This window comes from Heterodontus francisci, chromosome 20 (assembly GCF_036365525.1).
Source record: "Heterodontus francisci isolate sHetFra1 chromosome 20, sHetFra1.hap1, whole genome shotgun sequence".
Taxonomy (NCBI): domain Eukaryota; kingdom Metazoa; phylum Chordata; class Chondrichthyes; order Heterodontiformes; family Heterodontidae; genus Heterodontus; species Heterodontus francisci.
The window spans coordinates 17,924,978-17,946,140 of record NC_090390.1 but is presented as its reverse complement, the minus strand read 5'-3'; the positions used below and the strand labels follow the sequence as shown (position 1 = coordinate 17,946,140).

Below are 21,163 nucleotides of genomic sequence, written 5' to 3'. Positions count from 1 at the left end.
TACAATTGAACACAATTAATATACAATTAATGGATTCCCTGCTTTCTCTGTGTACATATAAACTTTCATGTTTATGTAATCAAAATGTTAAAACAAATTAAATCAAAAATCTCCATATTCTGTACAAAGCATTACACTGGGAGATGCTCCTCTTCTGGGACCCCTAACAATTTCTTTGTACATGCATTTTCCATTACAAAACAATCAGACAGCTTATACCTTACATCTATAAATTTAATTTTAGGGATTTACTTTCTCTCCAGCATTTGTTTCAAGCCAGCAAGGTCAATCTAATGTTTTCTCACTCAATACTTTTCATAGAATACGACCATATGAACTGGGAACAGGAGTAGGCTCATCGCCCCCTCGAGCCTGCTCCACCATTCTATAAAGTCATGGCTGATCTGTTTGTGGACTCAACTCCACTTTCTTGCCTACCCCAATACCCTTTGACTCCCTTGTTTGTCAAGAATCTGTCTACCTTGGCCTTAAAAACATTCAGCGACCCTTCCTCCACCGCTCTCTGGGGAAGAGAGTTCCACAGACTCACGACCCTCTGAGAGAAAAATTTCTCATCTCTGTCTTAAATGGGAGACTCCTTATTTTTAAACTGTGCCCCCTAGTTTTAGTCTCTCCCACAAGGAGAAACATCCTTTCAACATCCACCTTCTCAAGTTCCCTGAGGATCTTATATGTTTCAATAAGATCACCTCTCATCCTTCTAAACGCCAACGAATACAGACCCAAGCTATCCAACCTTTCCTCATAAGATAACCCTCTCATCCCAGGAATCAGTCGAGTGAACCTTTTCTGAACTGCTTCCAATGCAATTATATCCTTTCTTAAGTAAGGAGACAAAACTGTACATTATCTCACAATGAACGATTATCTACATAACATTCAATGGATATACTATCTACAGTACATCCATTGTACAGAATCTCACTTCAATATTTTGACAAATAGAATTCCATTTTCACTGCCTCCACAAGAGCCAGTGTCTCAGCAGCCTAAGTACTTTTAACAGTCCTTTTTTGTTTTCCTAACTTCCCAAGATAAAGGACACAATTTTCCATAAGAAATATTATGAAACCAGCACAAGAATACCCATCAGGAAGATTAGCATGTGAGCCATCGCTAAAATGACTAGTTTTATGTCCTTTGGGTCACCTAAGGATGAGAATTTAAGTACACATTTATCCAGATTTAATTTTTCAATGTTTTATTTGACCTTAAAATATTCTCGACTTTACAGTGTTTCATCATAGTAATTAACTCCAACACATCAAAACTAGCACCTGGTCTAGCCCGATGAAACCTTGTCTCCCGGCATGTAAAGACTTCAAATGTGCAGTAAAAGATTAAACTAATTGTAGTACCTTCTAGAGCAGGGGGACTATCACATAGCACAGAAGACAATTTGAGATTTTGTCCATAGACTAATTGACAGTGACTGTATCCTCCAACCATCTTTAGTGAATGCTTTGCATGAAGTTGTCAACTCGCAGTCTGATTTATCCACATTTCATCAATCACTGCATGATTCCTTTCACAGAGACCATTATTGAAAGGATTGTGGTATTCATGACCATGATGTTCATATCTTCACAGATATCTCTGAACTCGTCATTGGTAAATTCCCCTTCATTATCAGCCAGAAACTTTGTTGGTGCCCCAGGCCTGGTTCCTATCCATTTCTCCATGATTTTGTCTATAATAACCCTTTTGTCCTTACTAAGTACTTTTGTAGAAAGGCTAAATCTGGTCACCAGGTCTACAAAATGCAAAATTACAATATTTCTGTCTTTGTCCCAGATATTTAGATCCAGGCAATTACTTTGTTAAAGTCACATGCCAATGGAAAGCTTACAATAGGAATTTGCAGCATCATACAATACTTTTTATAGATTTCACACTTCTTACTAATCTCTTCTATTACCCTCATATACTCTTCATCAACCACACCTGCAATGTTTAGCAGGTTTTTTTTTAACCTTTGACAAGTATGGTGAGCAAATTGTCTAGATAACTTTAAGAAAATTAGTTTTTTTCTCTCTGATTCTTATCACCTGATGCTATTAATACTTGTCTAACACTCTGATGAGAAATGTTAGGTTTTGTTCAGAGGATACAGTAATATCCTGACTGGGTAAACTGCAGATCAATTGACTTTCCAAAAGTTGCCTTATCATGCTGCATGTCAAGTTTAATTTTTGCCTTTTTCATAGAAGGTTTACTCAATAGCATAGGCATCTCACTAAAGACTACATCAGTACTTATAAGATGGCTTTCCTGCGCCAACTATTTTACATTGAATTACAACTCTCTTTAGTGACTTCAATGTGTTGTCATCACCAAACCTAAAGCAAGTAGTACTTTTGTATTCCTTAACCTTGCAACTTAGTGAGTCAAGAAACATTTTAACCAATCTGTTCCACATACTGTTGACATGCAAGTACTATCTAGTATTGCACTGTTAAAGGAGTCTGTGATTAACATATTCATCACAGGACTAAAACTCCCTGTGACCAGTACAATTTGTTCAGATTCCTAATTATCTGCATCTTCCTCCTCAGAATTTTCTTCATCACCTTGTGCTATTTTGAGGAACTTGCCTCCCTTCTTTGGGTGATTCGCCGCATAATGATACTTGGAGTCACACCTGAAGTATCTATTAACTGTTCCTTGGGCATTCCTGGGATTCATTCACCTATTATTGTTGTTCCAATTCTGTCTTCTGCTGTAATAGCCAGATCTGCTAAAGGTGCTTTCATCCTCATTCTGCCTGTCTTTAATAATTTCATTGTATTGACAAATGCATCTGGTATCTAGACCATTTCGAAATCTAGCAATCATCGTGTCCTCTATTCTTTCTGTCACTGTGGAATGTCCCAGTTATTCCATGAAGGCTGAAGGAAAAAATCCTGGGGAAACAGTTATTTACAAGACAGCTGACATCTGATCCAACACGGTCGCCCTCTCTGAGAACCAAACACCAATTAGAACCAAAGCCCTGCTTATAAGAGACACCTTAGCACAATCCAGCCACTTAAACACTAGTACTGATCCAGGGATCCCCAAATTGAATTTCATCAATCTTTTATATAATCTGTTAAAGTCCATGATCTATTCTTCCATGGAATTACCATCTGTTTTCCAAAATCTATCAAAGTCTGACCATGCTATGTAGGCATTTAACAGGACATCTTTCTTGTGGATTTCATCCAAGAACGGCACAGTGGCGCAGTGGTTAGCACCGCAGCCTCACAGCTCCAGGGACCCGGGTTCGATTCCGGGTACTGCCTGTGTGGAGTTTGCAAGTTCTCCCTGTGTCTGCGTGGGTTTTCTCCGGGTGCTGCGGTTTCCTCCCACAAGCCAAAAGACTTGCAGGTTGATAGGTAAATTGGCCATTATAAATTGTCACTAGTATAGGTAGGTGGTAGGGAATGTAGGGACAGGTGGGGATGTTTGGTAGGAATATGGGATTAGTGTAGGATTAGTATAAATGGGTGGTTGATGTTCGGCACAGACTCGGTGGGCCGAAGGGCCTGTTTCAGTGCTGTATCTCTAATCTAATCTAAAAAACTCGAATAGAAGGTCCAAACCTTCTTCACTATTCAGCTGATGGGCATCCATCTCAGAAAATACTTTAACTTCTGATTTTATTTCTTATAGGTAGCAACAATGCCAAGGTCATACCTTGTTTCCTCTTTGGTAGGGACATAACCCATATCCACATATTCACTTCATTCTTCCACTGGTCATATGTTTCAGATGCTGAGAACATCAGAGGGTAATCCTACCCCAATAACTTACACTTTCTTTCTGCCATTTTTCCCAGTGGCCACTAGGATTTTAATTTTCTGTCTGAAACTTTTTTCATACTTTCCAACTTTGACCTTCAGGCAACCATTATCTGCTACCATGTTAATATTCCAGAAAGACAATTGGTGAAGGATGGAACCAGAGACAATCTTTACACGCTATTATAAACATCTATTTACAGAGTTACACATTGCAAGCATACACCACCTAATCCAACAACCACAATTTCAGTCTGTGTTTATAGGGGCACAGGTGAATCCACAGTAAATGCCCACGATCTGCATACAATTAAATACAATTAACAAACAAAGGACACAGATTTAGGGCAATTGCGAAAAGAACAAGAAGTAAGATGAGAACATAAGAAATAGGAGCAGGAGTGGGCCATTCAGCATCTCTAGCTTGCTCCCCCATCCAATAAGATCATGGCTAATCTGATTGTGGCCTTAACTCCACTTTCCTGTCTGACCCTTGACTCCCTTGTAGATCAAAAATCTGTCTAAATCAGCCTTGAATATATTCAATGACTCAGCCTCCACTGCTCTCTGGGGAAGAGAATTCCAAAGATTAAAGACCCTCTGAGTGAAGAAATTCCTCCTCATCTCTGTCTTAAATGGGAGTCCCCTTATTTTGAAACTGTGCCCACTAGTTCCAGATTCCCCCATGAGGGGAAACATCCTCTCAGCATCTACCCTGTCAAGCCACTCAGAATCTTAATTTGTTTCAATTAGATCACCTCTCGTTCTTCTAAACTCCAATGAGTATAGGCCTAACCTGCTCAACCTTTCCTCATAAGACAACACCTTAATCTCAGGAATCAGACTAGTGAACCTTCTCTGAATTGCTTCCAATGCAAGTATATCCCTCCTTAAGTAAGCAGACCAAAACTGTACATAGTACTCTAGGTGCAGTCTCACCAATGCCCTGTACAGTGTGGCAAAAGCTCCCTACTCCAGCCACCTTGCAATATATACCAACATTTCATTTGCCTTCCTAATTGCTTGCTGTACTTGTATGCTACCTTTTTGTGATTCATGTACAATGACACCCAAATCTCTCTGTACTGCAGCATTCTGCAGTCTCTCTCCATGTAAATAATATTTTGTTTTTTTATTCTTCCTGCCAAAGTGGACAAGCTCGCATTTTCCCACATTATACTCCATCTGCCAAATTTTTGCCTATCCACTTAACCTATCTATATCCCTTTTCAGACATTGTGTGCCCTCCTTACAACTTGCTTTCCTACCTATCTTTGTATCGTCCACAAATTTGGCTACAATACACTCAGTCCCTTCATCCAAGTCATTAATATAGATCTTAAATAGTTGATGCCCCAGCACTGATCCCTGTGGCACTCCACTAGTTGCAGTTTGCCAACCTGAAAATGCCCCATTTATCCCAACTTTCTGTTTCGGGTTAGTTAGCCAATTCTCTATCCATGCTAATATTTTCCCCCAGTACCATGATCTCTATCTTGTGTTGTAACCTTTTATGTGGCATCTTATCAAATACCTTTTGGGAATCCAAATACACTACTGGTTCCCCCTTATCCACCCTGCTTGTAACGTCCTCAAAGAACCCTAATAAATTTGTCAAACACCATTTCCCTTGCATAAAACCAGGTTGATTCTGCCTAATTGCATTATTATTTTCTAAATGTTCTGCTACAACTTCCTTAATAATGGATTCTAGCATTTTCCCAATGACAAATGTTAACCTAACTGGCCTATAGTTTCTTACTTTCTGTCAACCCCCACCACCACTGCCCCCACCCCCATCCCCCACCATCGCTTTCATGAATAGGGGTGTTAGATTTGCAATTTTTCCATTCCGCTGGGACCTTTCCAGAATCTAGGGAATTTTGGAAGATTACAACCAATGCATCCAGTATCTCTGCAGGAACTTCTTTTCAGACCATAGGATGCAGATCATCAGGTCCATGGGACTTGTCAGCCTTTAGTCCCATTAGTTTTCCTAGTACTTTTTCTCCAGTGATAGTAATTGTTTGTTTTCATTTCCTCCCTCCATTTTGCCGCTTGATTTTCTGCTATTCTTGGGATGAGGAAAAGTATTTGACGCAGCGCGTTGTTATAATCTAGGAGGCACTCCCTGGAAGGGTGAAGGAAGCAGATTCACTCATAACTTTCTAAAGGCAGTTGGATATATACTTGAAAAGGAATATTTGCAGGGCTATTGAGAAAAGGAAATGGAGTGCAACTAGTTAGATAGCCCTTGCAAAGAGCCAGCACACCATGGGCTGAATGGCCTCCTTCTGCGCTGCCTGATTCTATAATACAAGCATGGGTAGTACATTGTCTAACACTGCGGTCGATCACTACGGCAGGCTGGAAGTAGACACCAAAGCTGAGGAAGGAATTGAGTCCACTGTCATTGCGGTGCCTTCACTATTCATCCAGTTGGCGACAGGTATCTTTGCAGGGGACAGCACAGTTGTGTTCTGTTGTGTCATAGCCTGTGAGCTCGGTTCCACATGCTCATTGCTAAGTCGTTGTGCTAGGGACTGCAGATTTAGTTCATGGCATAATGATGGATTTAAGCAGTCTTCCTCTGATGTCCGCTCATCCTCCTGGCATGCCGACTTGCATTTCACTGTTTCCACCAAATACTGCTTCTCTGGGGCTCCACTGTTAATTTTAATTTGAGTTGTTGACCACTGAGAGACTCCTCACTGAAATATTTATCACTCGCAGATTACATGTCAAAGTTTATGTTTTGTATTCTTTATTTTTCAACCTGTGTTCTGCTCAAGTCTTGGAACTATTTGAAATACAGTTAACTTTTCAGTTAATTAGCACAGAGTATTCATCTATTTCAGATTCCATATAAACACTTTGTACTGTTAGAATTATGCCTGAAAAAAAATTTCTTCATAAAAATGCTGAACATGCTCAGACAGCAAGAATAATGTTAACATATTTAACAAGTATTAAATAGAAATGAATTTTCCACGAAACTATATGCAGTCAACAAAAAACAAAGATCATTCATATTATGAACCCTTCCATCAGTGGGACACAAAGCATTAAATGGGTCTAATTCTATCTCACCAAAATTCTGTGGATGCTGCAAGTCTGAAATGAGAAAAGGTTGAGTGCTTCCAGCATATCAGGCAGCATCTGTGGAGAGAGAAACAAGAGTTAACGCTTTGGTTTGATGACTTTTCATCAGAACTGTAAGATGCTAGAGATGAACAGCAGATGAAAGGTCAATTTAAGCTTCATTTAAGTCCATTACAATATTTAAATGAACCTAAGGCTTTTTTTCAGCATATCCACCTTAAACATGTGTAAAATAGATAGCAGAAAATCACAGTAAGATGGTCCCTATATGACTGTATAGGGTCAATTTTATGACTAAACAGGGCAAAATTGGCCTTTATGAATTTTCTAGTCCTCCAATGCCTATTGTATTCTATTCCTGTATCACTGCCCATAGTGATAGAAAAATATCCCCAGTGATCAATAATTCAAAAAGAAACTCGACAAGTTCCTTGCTACATAGGTGGGATATTGGGTACATACCTTCTAGTGTCACAGTGTTCTGGAAGTCATTTTGATCATGAGAGAGGAACTTCCCAGAATTCTTTTTTCCCTGAATTGTCCTAAAGTTTTTTTAAAAATTTGGTATTTTGCCCCATGCAGGCATTATGCAACTGTAAGTACAAAGACACACTGGGAGTTATGCTTAGTTGCATTGTAACTGTTTGGGACAAGCTTGTTGGACCAGGCAGTCGTTCCTGTCTGCTTTTTTGTATGTTCGCATATTTACTGTATTGAATAATGTAGTCATTCAGAATCCAAATTTATGAGCGCCTACAATGAAATACATTCTTTGTGCCTTTTAATCATTTTTTTTGCAGTGTGATAGCTACCATTACAATTTGCAGTGCATGTTGTGAAATTCTGGGCCTACTGACTGCCTGGAAACTTGGCCCTGATTATGTCTAGTTTAATGTTGTGCCATCATTTTGATACATGATCATTGACAACTTGCTCACATACCTATTAGCTCTTCAGTTTCTCTATAATTTACATGAACCGACCAGCAAAGGGGTTTTATGTACCTTGTGATAAATCCACCCTTCCTCAGTCTTAGTAAACTCTTGAAATGCACTGCAAAGATTTCAGTTTTCTCAGAGTGCGCTCCATCTTGTCTCAAGAATATTGAATCTTTCTGGATGTGTCAAGATATTTTGTAGATCCTGTATTGGAATTTGTCCAAATAATATATTACCTTATCAGTGCTTTCATGGCCACCACCTATATTTAGTGCAGCTCATGAATGAAAACGATACAGAAGCATGCAATGCAAATTCGGCAAAATATATAACAAGTTTGGATTAGTGTCAGGCATATCAGGGCAGACATAACCTGCCTTTAATGTCATTTTGTACATCATAACTAAACTGTACTCATAAACCCAAATTATATCCTATAAGCAGTTAACAATTATGGTTTCTATTTGGGGTTGAATTCACATTGCCTAAGGTGTCCCTTTGAACATTTAATGATCTGTCTTTTTTTGCCTGTCTTGTCTGTAGCTGTTTTAAAAGTGGAATTTTCTATTTCTTTATAGGTGGTACTGTGAAGGAAAGGAGCTCAAGAATTCACCAGATATTCAGATTGGCTATGATGGTGATCATTACTCACTGACCATTTCTGAGGCCTTTGAGGAAGATACAGGACGCTACACTTGCTTGGCTTCAAATATACATGGATCAGACACAACGTCTGCAGAACTTTATATAGAAGGTAAAGGTATTGGAGAAATTCTGTAGACTCTGGCATGGGTGAGGGTGGGGGAGTGGGGAATGTTCTACCATTCATTCTATGGCAATGAACATGGTGTTATTATGTGATAGATTAAAATTTGGCAAGTATGAAGTGACCTAAATATTACATCATGTGAACACTTAACCGAGCAGAGACCCAGATTCAAATGCCAGTCTGACTGACTTTTATACATATGTTTCTCTTAGAAGGTAAATTATTGGTTGGGAGGGAGAAATTCCTTTCTAAATCACCCAAGCACAATTCCTGATGGTTGAATTCATTGGTGCAAATATTAATAACTGAACCAGCTTTCGTAAAATGAGACAGGCCAGGGAAAGGAAGGAAGTCCTTTCTGGAGTGGAAGCTTCATGGCCTTCATCACAATGCTGATATTTGTACACCTTTGAAGGAATTGGCTTCCTTAGGATCCTCCATTTATCGAGTCAAGATCAGTAGAACTTGACATTTGAGGGTGAAGGAATTTGAAGGTCAGTTATGACTGGTATTTAAGGCTCTTGGCAAAGGGACCCAACATTTTGATTCAGTTCTGATGAAAGATCATCAATCTAAAGCGTTAAACTTGTTTCTCTCTCCACAGACACTGCCAAACCTGCCGAGTATTTCCAACATTTTCTGTTTTTATTGTGATGCAATTGCTGGGCAGCCATTTTCCACTTTCCTATTTATAATAATAATCCTAAATCAGAAACCAATGGCAGAATTTTCTATTTGGGGTCAGGACCCCGAAGTTGGAACCATTTCCAGGTCCCAACCCTGCTCCGACGGGGAAGCAATCATGGGTTCCAGTTTTCCCCGAGGTTGGCCCTAATTGGCTGGATACGGGTTTGGCAGCTAATTAGCGGGGGTGGGCACGGGAAGGAGGTGAGAGGCTAAAAGTGAAGCCCGATTTAAAGGCATGACATCAGGCATGCAGAAGTGAGGAGGATGAGCGGTAGAGGCCAGGCACCCATGGCAGGGCTGTCCCAAGGTTTAGAGATGCTACCCTTGAGGCCATGCTGGAGGATGTGCAAGAAAGCAAGGGGTCTTGTTCCCAGAGGGTGGCTGGGGAAGGCCAATCAGCGAAACCAAGCAGGTCTGGATGGAGGTGGCAGAACGTGTGAGCAGCTGCAGTGCCATCAGGAGGACCTGGGTGCAGTGCCACAAGAGGTTTCATGACCTTCTTTGTTCTGGCAAGGTGAGTGCAACATGACATCCTGATGACAGGTCTCCAGGTTGGCAGCCGCCTGCAGACACCCCAGCTGAGCAGCCTGAGGCCACATGGTGCTCTTGAACATGGCAGAAATGTGAGCCCAGGGTAATTACTGACCAGTCAGTAAGGTTCAAGGCCCTAGCGCTGTTGTGGAGCTGGCAGCACTGATAAATGCAGCGTCTTATTTAAAGGAGCCACTGGAATTGGTGAGAGAGGCAAGCATTGCCTTAACTCTCTCTCCTTTCTCCTTGCAGGAGAAGAATGTGCAAAATGCTAGGGACAGGGCACGCATAGGAGGAGGAGTGCCCCACGTAGCCATCCTGACTGCAATGGAGGAAGCAGCACTTTACATTGTGATGGTGGTGCTGGGTGAGGAAGTGGGCGAAGGAGAGATGTGTCAGAGTGGATGAAAAGATATTGAATTCTGTAGATGAAGGCAATGGCGTGCACTCCTCCCCATGCAACAACACATGAGAACTTCAGTAGCACTGGAAAGCCTCAGCTCTGCAGAGGCTTCTGCTGTCAGTGGCGAGTACTCATGATCATCTTCTGTCTCCCACAGAGCCAGTTGTGGAGGGGGAGCATGGCATTGCTGCTGCAGCATACAGGGGACCTCAGACGACATGGAAGCCAGAGACCCAGCACCATCACATCATTCTAATGCACCTTCCACTAGCGCAGATACAGTCACATTGGTGGATCCTCCAGCACAATTAAAAAGGGTGGCACTGGGTGAAGAGCACATCACTCATGAGCAGGAGAGGCAGAGGCAATTCTGGGCAGTCTCTCTTGGAGGATGGAGGGTAGACACAGCTGTTGTCAGCTGGGTGCAGATGCAGGGCCTCAGGAATCAGAAGCAAGGTGGCTCTACTTTGACCAGCAGCATGTGATGTGTGCCCATATGTCAAGTTCCTTGAGGCAGAGTGGAGTCATGGGCTGAGAATGGAGGAGTCTATTCAGGTCATGTGCACCACCATGACTCCGTGTTTTAAACATGTGAGCTGCTCCACTGAGAGAGTAGCCCACCTCATGGAGAGCCATAAGTGGCAGCACTCTGAGTGGATGCAGGAACAGCACACTGATATGCATACAATGCATGCAACGCTCTATAGCATTGACTGGACACTGGCGTTAATGGCACAAAGATGCATGGAGTGGATGCCAGTCGCGCTGCAGCTAGTGATCACTTCCGGTAGGGCCCGATCATCACCATCGGCCTCCTTGCCCCCACTGTCTGAGGGACCATCTTGCAGCAGGGATCAGTGATGGAGACTGTCCCTGCATTGACGCTGGTGCAGCAGCCTCAGGAGGTGCCCACATTGGCAACTCCACGATGGGAACGATCGCCATGGGCATCTCAGCTGCATGCAGACATACGCGAGCAGGCTGCCGCCACCTCATCTGAGGCCACAATGGGAGCACAGCATAAGAGTGGCTGAGAGCGAAGACCATCGCATCGGTCATTGCACTGAGTGGTTCAATTGGGTGACTTTCATTTGTGATACTGTAAACTTTTATTTATTAATTACATTGAGATATTGAGCCATGATCCCACACGTGTGAACTTCCAGTCTTTAATGGAAAAACTGGAAAAGAGAGAAGTGGTGAAGGGAAGCAACGGTCTTTGAATGGGGACACTGCGACTACTGGAGAGATGAGTTTCATAAATTATCAGTAAAAATGAAACTATTCAAAGTTGCGTGTTTAATGGATGTGTTCTCACAGGTAGAGCAAAGTGAGTTCCATAGCGTGCAGTCCTGCTAGATGAATAACACTCCGGTGAAACGTGCCTAGATCAGATGTGCCCTAGCAGTCATGCTATCCTGATGAGTGCTTTGACTCCTGAGACAGTTCTGGCCACCTCCCTGCACAGCAAGGGCACTGTGCTGCTCTGCATCTTCCTCCTCCTCCTTCTCCAAAGAACTTGGTCAATGGAGCACTTCACCCTCTTCAAGGTCCACACCTCACTGGAGGGCCATGTTATGGAGAGCACAGCAGACCATCACAATGCACAAGACCCTTGCATGAGTGTAATGCAGGGTGCCACCGACTGACCCAGGCACCGCAATAACATCTTTAGAAGCCCGATGGCCTGCTCAGTGGTGGTCCTTGTGAGCAACTGGCTTCAGTTGTAGTGCCTCTGTTTCAGGGTTATGCAAATATCTGAGTAGCCACCTCTTCAAGGGATATTCCTTGTCCCCTAGCATCCGTCCATGCTGTTACGGTGGTGGCATTGAAGAGCAGAGGCACCTGGACTGCCGGAGATTGAAGGTATCAGAGCAGCTGCCAGGATAGTTCCCACATGCATAAAACACTTGTGGTTGCATACCAGCTGAACGTTGAGGGAGTGGAAGCCCTTCCTGTTGACGAATCGCACTGGCAGCTCAATTGGCACCTTGATGGCCACACGTGTGCAATCGATGATACCCTGTAGCAGTGGGAATCCAGTGATGGAGGCAAATCCCACAATCTTTTTGTTTCTGTGAGGCCACATCTGTTTTGAAATTGTATGCATTGCCCCGCTTTCACAAATAGGGTTTCAGTGACCTCCGAGATGCAATGACGTGCTGCCACTTGAGAGACGCCAAGGTCTGCTGCTGATCCTTGGAATGAGCCAGAGGTGAAGAAGTTCAAGGCCACAGTGGTTTTGACCCCTATTGGCAGAGCAATACCTCAAGATCTGAGGTCTTCCTCAACGAGGAACAAAGACAAGAACACAAGAAATAGGAACAAGCGTAGACCATACGGCCTGTCGAGCCTGCTCTGCCATTCTATATGATTGTGGCTGATCTTAGGTTTCAACTCCATTTTCCTGCCCTTTATTCCCTGAGAGACCAAAAATCTGTCAATTACAGCCTTAAATGTATTCAATGATGGAGCATCTACAACCCTCTGGGGTAGAGAATTCCAAAGTTTCACAACCCTTTGAGTGAAGTAATTTTTCTTCATCTCAGTCCTAAATGATCGGCCCCTTATCCTGAGACTGTGCCCCCATGGTTTAGATGCCCCGACCAGCGGAAACAATCTCTCAGCGTCTACCCTATCCAGCCCCTTCAGAATCTTATATGTTTCAATGAGATCGTCTCTCATTCTTATAGAACATAGAACATAGAACATTACAGCGCAGTACAGGCCCTTCAGCCCTCGATGTTGCGCCGACCTGTGAAACCATCTGACCTACACTATTCCATTTTCATCCATATGTCTATCCAATGCCCTTAAAGTTGGCGAGTCTACTACTGTTGCAGGCAGGGCGTTCCACGCCCCTACTACTCTCTGAGTAAAGAAACTGCCTCTGACATCTGTCCTATATCTATCACCCCTCAACTTAAAGCTATGTCCCCTCGTGTTTGCCATCACCATCCGAGGAAAAAGGCTCTCACTATCCACCCTGTCCAACCCTCTGATTATCTTATATGTCTCTATTAAGTCACCTCTTCTCCTCCTTCTCTCTAACGAAAACAACCTCAAGTCCCTCAGCCTTTCCTCATAAGACCTTCCCTCCATACCAGGCAACATCCTAGTAAATCTCCTCTGCACCTTTTCCAAAGCTTCCACATCCTTCCTATAATGCGGTGACCAGAACTGCACGCAATACTCCAGGTGCGGCCTAATTCTTCTAAATTCAGTTACTATAGTCTCAATTTACTCAGCCTCTCATCGTTGGATGACCCCTCATCCCAGGGGCCAATTTAGTGAACCTTCACTGTACTTCCTCCAATGCAAGTATATCCTTTCTTAAATGTGGAGATCAAAACTGCACACCGTATTTCAGATGTGGTCCAATTGTGGTAAGACTTCTTTATTCCTGTACTCCAATCCCCTTGCAATAAAGGCCAACATGCCATTTGCCTTCCTAATTGCTTGCTGTACCTGCATACTAACTTTTTGTGTTCCTTGTACGAGCATGCCAAGGTCTCTTGGAACAGCAACATTTACAAGTTTCACACCTTTTAAAAATATTCTGCTTTTCTATTCTTATGACCAAAGTGAATAACTTCACATTACTCTACATTATACTCCATCTGCCATCTTGTTGCCCACTCACTTAACTTGTCTATATCTCTTTGCAGCCTATCTGTGTCCTCCCCACAGCTTACCTTTCCTCCTACCTTTGTATCATCAGCAAACTTAGATACATTACCCTCTGTCTTTTCATCTAAGTCATTGGGCCAGGATTTTGCGTGCCCCCCTGAGGCATTTATGCCCATTCTTTGCAACCTGTCTGTTAACCAATTCTTTATCCATGTTAATATATTGCCCCCAACGCTATGAGCCCTAATCTTGTCTATTACCCTTTTGTGTGGCACGTTATTGAATGCCTTTCGGAAATCCAGGTATACTACATCTACTGGTTCCCCTTTATCTACTGTACTAGTCACATCCTAAAAAAAAACATAACAAATTTGTCAAACAGGATTTTCCTTTAGTAAAACCATGTCGACTTGTTCTAATACACTATGCTTTTCTAAGTGCATTGTTAAGACTTCCTGAATAATAGTTTCCAGCATTTTCCCAACGACTGATGTTAGGCTAACTGGCCTGTAGTTCACTGTTTTATCTCTCCCTCCTTTCTTGAAAAGCGGTGTAACATCTGTCAACTTCCAATCTGATAGAACCATTCCCGAATCTAAGGAATTTTGGAAAATCATAGTTAGCGCATCCACTATCTCTGTAGCTATCTCTTTTAGAACACTAGGATGTAGGCCATCAGGTCCCGGGGATTTGTCAGATTTTAGTCCCTAAAGTTTCTCCAATACTTCTTCTCTGCTGATATTAATTTCCTTAATTTCCTCACTCTTTTTTATCCCCTAGGTTACTGTCTATTTCTGGTATGAAACTTATTTCCTCTACTGTGAAGACATAAAATATTTGTTCAATGCCTCTGCCATTTCCTGATTCCCCATAATAATTTCTCCTGTCTCTGCATCTAAGGGACCAAGGTTTACTTTAGCTCCTCTCCCTTTTTATATACTTATAAAAGCTCTTACAATCTGTTTTTCCCTTTTTATCAACTTTTTGGTGGCCCTTTGCTGGTTTCTAAAACATTCCCAATCCTCAGACTTGCTACTGTTCTTTGCAACATTGTAAGCTTCTTCTTTTAATTGAATACTATCCTTAAATTCCTGAGTGAGCCATGGATGGCTTTTTCTTGCTGAGTTTTTGTTTTTCAAGGAATATATTTTTGTTGAACATTTTGAATTGTTTCTTTAAATGTTTCCCATTATTGTTCATTTACCACCATATATTTTAGTCTATTTACCCAATTAACCGTAGCCAGTTCTCCCCTCATACCTATGTAATCAGCTTTGTTTAAGATTCTTGTTTGTGATTGGAGTATGTCACTTTCAAACTTAACATTGAATTCAATGGTATTATGATCACTATTTATCAGTAGATCTTTTACTATGATATTACTAATTAACCCTGCTTCATTACACAATACTAGATCTAAGATAACTTTATCCCTAGTCGGTTCCACAACATATTGCTCAAAGAAACTGTCACAAAAACATTCTACAAACTCATCTTCTGGACCACTCCTGCCAATTTCATTGTCCCAGTCTATATGAAGATTAAAGTACCCCACAAATATTACATTGCCTTTGTTACAAGCTCCAATAGTTTCTTGTTTAATGCTCTTTCTAATGATATAACTAGTGTTAAGGGCCCTATAAACTACTCCCAGCAGCATTTCTGATTCTTGTTATTTCTAATTTCCACCTATAATGGTTCTACTTCATGATCTTCTGAGGCCAGATCCTTTCTCACTAATGTCCTTATGTCATCCTTTAATATCAGAGCTACCCCTCCTACTTTGCCATTCTGTCTGTCTTTCTGAAATATTGTGTACCCTGGAATATTTATTTCCCAACCTTGATCACCTTGTAACCATGTCTCTGTAAAGGCGATTACATCTAAATCACTTACCTCTATTTTGCCACTAATTCATCTATCTTATTGCAGAGCTTTTGTGCATTCAGATAAATAATGTTTAGTTTCATTTTTTTACTTCTATTCCCTACAATGACCCTATTTGCTGATGCATAATTTTTGTTAAACTCTCTGTCCCTTCCTGTTTGTCGTTACTTTTCCGATGCTTCGACCTTTCTCTTGGATTTCTAAATCTCCCTTTACCTGAACCCTCCCCACCTCCTCTGTTAGTTTAAAGACGTGTCCACAACCTCAGGTAAATGATTGACCAGGATACTGGTCCTGGCCTGGTTTAAGTGGAGCCCATCCCAACGGAATAGCTCACTCTTCCCTGAGTACTGATGCCAGTGCCCAGTGAATCAAAACCCCTTCTTCCCACACCATTCTTTGAGCCACGTGTTTAATTCTTTAATCTGTTTGACTCTCTGATACCATATCATTAAAGTCTCCTTTGGCGCTGATTCTCTGACATGCCAGGGTAGCTTCTTCGTCAGTAGTACACTCAATGCTGAGGTTATGACATTTATTGCCTTCCTGCCCCTCATTCCTCTCCTCTGCCCTCCTCCTGCCTGGGGCTTTGCATCTGCTCCTGAGGATGTTGATCCTCATTGGTACTCATCCCTATCTCTGAGTACCTTAATCGCATGTCCAGCTGTTGCCCTGTTTGCAGTCAGCTGCACTCTCAATGCTTACTGTACGCCCCTGTCATGGTCTCCATGATCCCTTAGGGTCACGACCCCCTCAACTGACTGAACACACACAGACAATTTGCTCTGCTAACTCTGTTCACCCGATCGCAACTGTGTGTCAATGGATGAATGCCCCTCTCAGCTGTGCACCCATATGTGAGCCCATCTCATTGAATGACGTGGCCATTTCTGGCTTCCCGCTATGTTGCCCTCTCCTTTCTCTTGGCCTGTCCCAGATCCAGTGTGGATACCATGCCTTCCCACAAAAATTGCAGACTAGCCCTTAACAAGCGGACAGCAAGCTTGTTAACAGGCTTAATTAGTCATTGCTCTGAATCTGGCAGGTTGCCAGGTACCACTTCCCTTCTCCTCAGAAAAATTCTGACCGTCGTCCGGAAATTGACATGACAGCCGGCGTTGGGAAATTGTGCCCATTCACCACAGTTCCCACCCCATTTGGCCACCAAAATCCTGCCCCAAAAGTGGGAAGGAAAAACAACTGATATGCAGGTAATTAATGCAAATTTAAATGAGAAGAAAACATAAGTTTAAATGAGAAGGAAGCAATCACATTACTTTTTTATTATTTGTAGCATGCATTTTTTTCTCCTATATCTTGCTTTTGCTTCTCCATCCATTGCAACAGCACAACTTCTAAACCTTCCTCCCTTAACTGTAGGGTAGCTAGCAGGCCACCTCGAAACAGGGACCATATTTTACCCTGAGGAAAGCCATCTGGACTCTAACCTTTGTAAAAAAAAATGTTAAATTGATTATTTATTCAAAAATGGGTAAATGTACCATCTGTGACTGAAATGCTGAGCTCATTATATATATTATATTATGTTAATAGGATGGTTGGAAAGAGGTTTTTTCTTTTTAACTTTTTGTTTGCCAATATTAGTTTTAAAAGAAGAATTTTTGGTTCTTTATGATGCATTGCTAAAAACAGATATTTCATTTGCATCATTCTAACCTCATGAGAGCCTAATCTTGCTGCATTGAAATGTGTATATTGTAGCATCAGGAAATAATTGTGTTTTGGAAAGGTTCATGTACCTTAAAGTCAGGAAACTAGTTGGTCAAAATCTATCAACGATGCCATTTTTAGCATCTGCATAAGAAAGTTGTGAGTTTCAGTAATCTGATTTGATGCTGTCATATGTTTGCGCAAAGAATATTTTTACAATATTTTCCTCCATTTTATCAGAATGCTATAAAGTTACCTCAGGATGATTGAGCAGTTTCCCCTATTGATTTTCTTTTGGTAGAAATAATCATCAATTTGGGGGAAACTGCTCTGTTCTAGAGCAACTATGTGTACGATGTGTTTATCCATATGCAGTAATTTGGTGTGTTAACATGAAAGGAACAACAATGCATTTTTGCCCATGCTCCCACAATTCCTCCCAGTACTAATCCTGTTTGATGCTCATTAGCACACAGAATCTGCATTAATTGTTTTGGCTTCCTAATGATTTATCAATTAAAGACATGCAAAATGAACTAATGCTTACCTTCTATCCATACACCATACTAGTAACTCCCCATGAAAGTGCTATTAAGGCAGTGAGGAGAGTTGGCAAAGGTTCAGCTAGGAGTAGATCAAAAGACATTGTAAATATTATCTCAAATGTTTCGGCATCATGGGTGCATCAGTATATTTAATTTTGCTGGAATTGTTAAAGGATAAGGATTAAAAAGATGACAAGCAGTAGAGCAGAAGTCTGATTGGAGGAACATGACAAAGATACATTATTATGCCAGACATATAGCTACCGTCAGCAATAAATCTATCTTGGGATAATCACAGAGCAATGTGTGAGAAAGCTATACCGCCAACGAGGAAGTCACAGTTTCCAGAATGTTCCCATAACATACAAAGACAAGTTGAATGCTTGGGTAATCTGTATCTGTAGAAAACCAATCAGAATGTAGCTTGCACCACACAACCTTTATACACCTATGATAAAAAACATTTAACAAAGCACATTTCAGTGCAGAAACATTCTCGAGTCGGTGTTTGCAATATTCAAGCAGCAGTAACAATTTCAAACAGCGCCACTGTACTCTAAAAGATATCCAGAGAGAGCTTGTAGAATGGAAAGGATGTATTGCATGTTGCACAATGTAACCATCAAAGGAGGCATACAGTTATTTCTGCAAGAGAAGCAGTCATGAGCCATGGCACAAGAGGAGGCAGAGGATAATGATGAGGCCCCCTGTGCAGGAGGAATATGGATTCGGATTGTCTATTGTGTTTCCTTGATGTCTACCTTTATCTTTAATTAGAATTTTTTTAAACCATCCTTCTTCAGCTACGTGGAAATCATTAATTTCGAAAGTGAAGAATGACTGGGCACCTACCTCAGTGTGTGGCAGATCAAAACAGTCCTGCTTGTGTACAAAAAACAGCCTGCCCTGTTTGGGATGTGGGGTTACTGACTTATGGGGTTCTCTTCTCGCTTACTCAGAGAAACTTGCAGGCAAGGGATTGGCAGTGACTTACGAAACACCACCACCACCACCACCCCTCCCCACCCACGCCATCTCGTCTCCATTCAAGGCACATGCTCTTTGTGGTGGCTGTGTCCTACTTCAACCACTTCACTGTTCCAGTTTCTGCAGAATATTGCATGGCCACATGATTTCTCAATCTATCAATCGTGGTTCTCTGGAGTCTGTCTCCAAGAGTGTCAAAGCTAGCCATCATCAAATCTTAGATTTTGGGCCTCAACATCATTAGTGGGAGCATGCTATAACAGTGACAAGAGCCTGCACACATGAGCTCTACCTTCAGATACAACTGATAGTTCACATTGCTCACTGGCAATCCGCAGCCCAGACAAACATTGCTGCACAACATCACTCAACTATAGCATCATGCTTTGCAAAGATGTAATTGGCTAATGCGCCCTTCATACTTCTGAAGTTTCTTTGCTTCATAGCAGTCCTGTATGGTCAGAGTCACGATTCCTCAGGCTTTGTGGTAGCGCTGTATCTCCATATAGCAACAGCAGCAAACCCTACTTGAGCCATCAACTCTGCCCCACCTACACCTGGGAGAAGTGACTCAACCTGTGCTTTCTCTTCCAAATCATTTCAGAATGTGTCTCTCCAGGATAAGCATGCTCGAATTGGTGATGGCTGAGGTGAGATTTATTGTGGAAAGAACTTGGCTTTCTGCTTCTGGGGTTGTGGAATATATCTGTAAGCAGGAGAAAATGCCCACAGAAAGAGAAGTTGCTGCTGCATACACAGTATATGGAAAAGCACAGTCATGATGAAATACATTTGCATAGAGAGATATCTAGAGTTATGCACATTCCCCATACTCCAATTCAAGCTACTCAGAAATCCATAGTGATGCACTAAACCCTGAGGCCCAAACATTCCAGTGAGGGGGGAGTACAAAAGTAAGGTGTATCGATCATCTCGGGGCCAGAATTTGGGGTGGGCTTTTGTGTTCCATTAAGTTTTCTGATGGCATTGGTGGTTGGATTAAAATATCCCTGCTGTATACCATGTGCTGCTATGCAAATGATAGGCTTAAAATGGGATGATGTCATCTGTTCAAAATCTAGTCAGTTCTGACTTAGGGTCTCTGATATGATCTGGTTCAATATAATTTCTTAAAAGGTTGAGATGAATGACCAGTTAATCTATTTAGGTGTTGTTGAACTTCAAGTTATGTCGTAGTATTTTTAAAACCATTTGAACCACTGCAATGAACATTCAGGGTCTTGCTTTAATGTCTCGCCCATAGGAGAGTGCAGCACTCCCTCAGAACTTCAGTCTAGATTTTGTACTCAGGCCACAGAATGAAGCCTAAAGTCAACAGAATGCTGGAACTTCTGGACCTGAAATCATTTTACTGTAATACCTACATTACACATGCTGCGAGCTTAATAATGAACCAGGACACAGAAGTCTGAATATGCACTACCTTGAACCATGTTGGTGGGCATGAAGCTCAGTCTGTCTCTTCGCCAGTATGTGCCCAGACTGGAACATTTACCCCAACATGTCTTGTACACATTAATAAGATGGACAATTAATGGTTAGACTCAACAGTTATCAGTCATACAATTTAGTAAAATGGAATTTTATACTGTTAGAACCTTTGCATTTTGGTGAGAACATCCAAAAGAACAATCATGCAAAGTTACCAAACCTTCTTCACCTTTAGTGTTGAGACCTCCAAACCTTCTGTAGTCAGTTTGTTTGCTTAAGAATTCAACATTTTAATGTGCTCACTTTGCCATCCTAACAAATTTGCTGAATTGATATCCCTCTGATAAGTGCTATCAAGCAGCACTTGCTTAGCAATAACCTGCTCAGTGATGCTCAGTTTGGGTTCTGCCAGGGCCACTCAACTCCTGACCTCATTACTACCTGGGTACAAACATGGACAAATGAGCTGAACTCAAGAGGTGAGGTGAGAGTGACTGCCCTTGACATCAAGGCAGCATTTGACCGAATATGCCATCAAGGAGCCCCAGCAAAACTGGAGTCAATGGGAATCGTGAAAAACACTCCACTTGTTGGAGTCATACCTAGCGCAAAGGAAGATGGTTGTCGTTGTTGGAGGTCAATCATCTCAGCTCCAGGACATCACTGCAGGAGTTCCTCAGGGTAGTGTCCTAGACTCAACCATCTTCAGCTGTTTCATCAATGACCTTCCTTCAATCATAAGGTCAGAAGTGGGGATG

General features: G+C 41.8%; 1 protein-coding gene across 1 annotated transcript in view; it reads left to right on the top strand.

Moving 5' to 3' along the window:
• mypn (myopalladin) overlaps positions 1-21,163 on the top strand; it is a 414,790-nt gene that overhangs the window by 134,676 nt on the left and 258,951 nt on the right. The window contains exon 2 of the mRNA XM_068052409.1: positions 8,422-8,597. Within this exon, the coding sequence (XP_067908510.1) occupies positions 8,422-8,597 (176 nt within the window). The remainder of the gene's footprint in view (positions 1-8,421; positions 8,598-21,163) is intronic.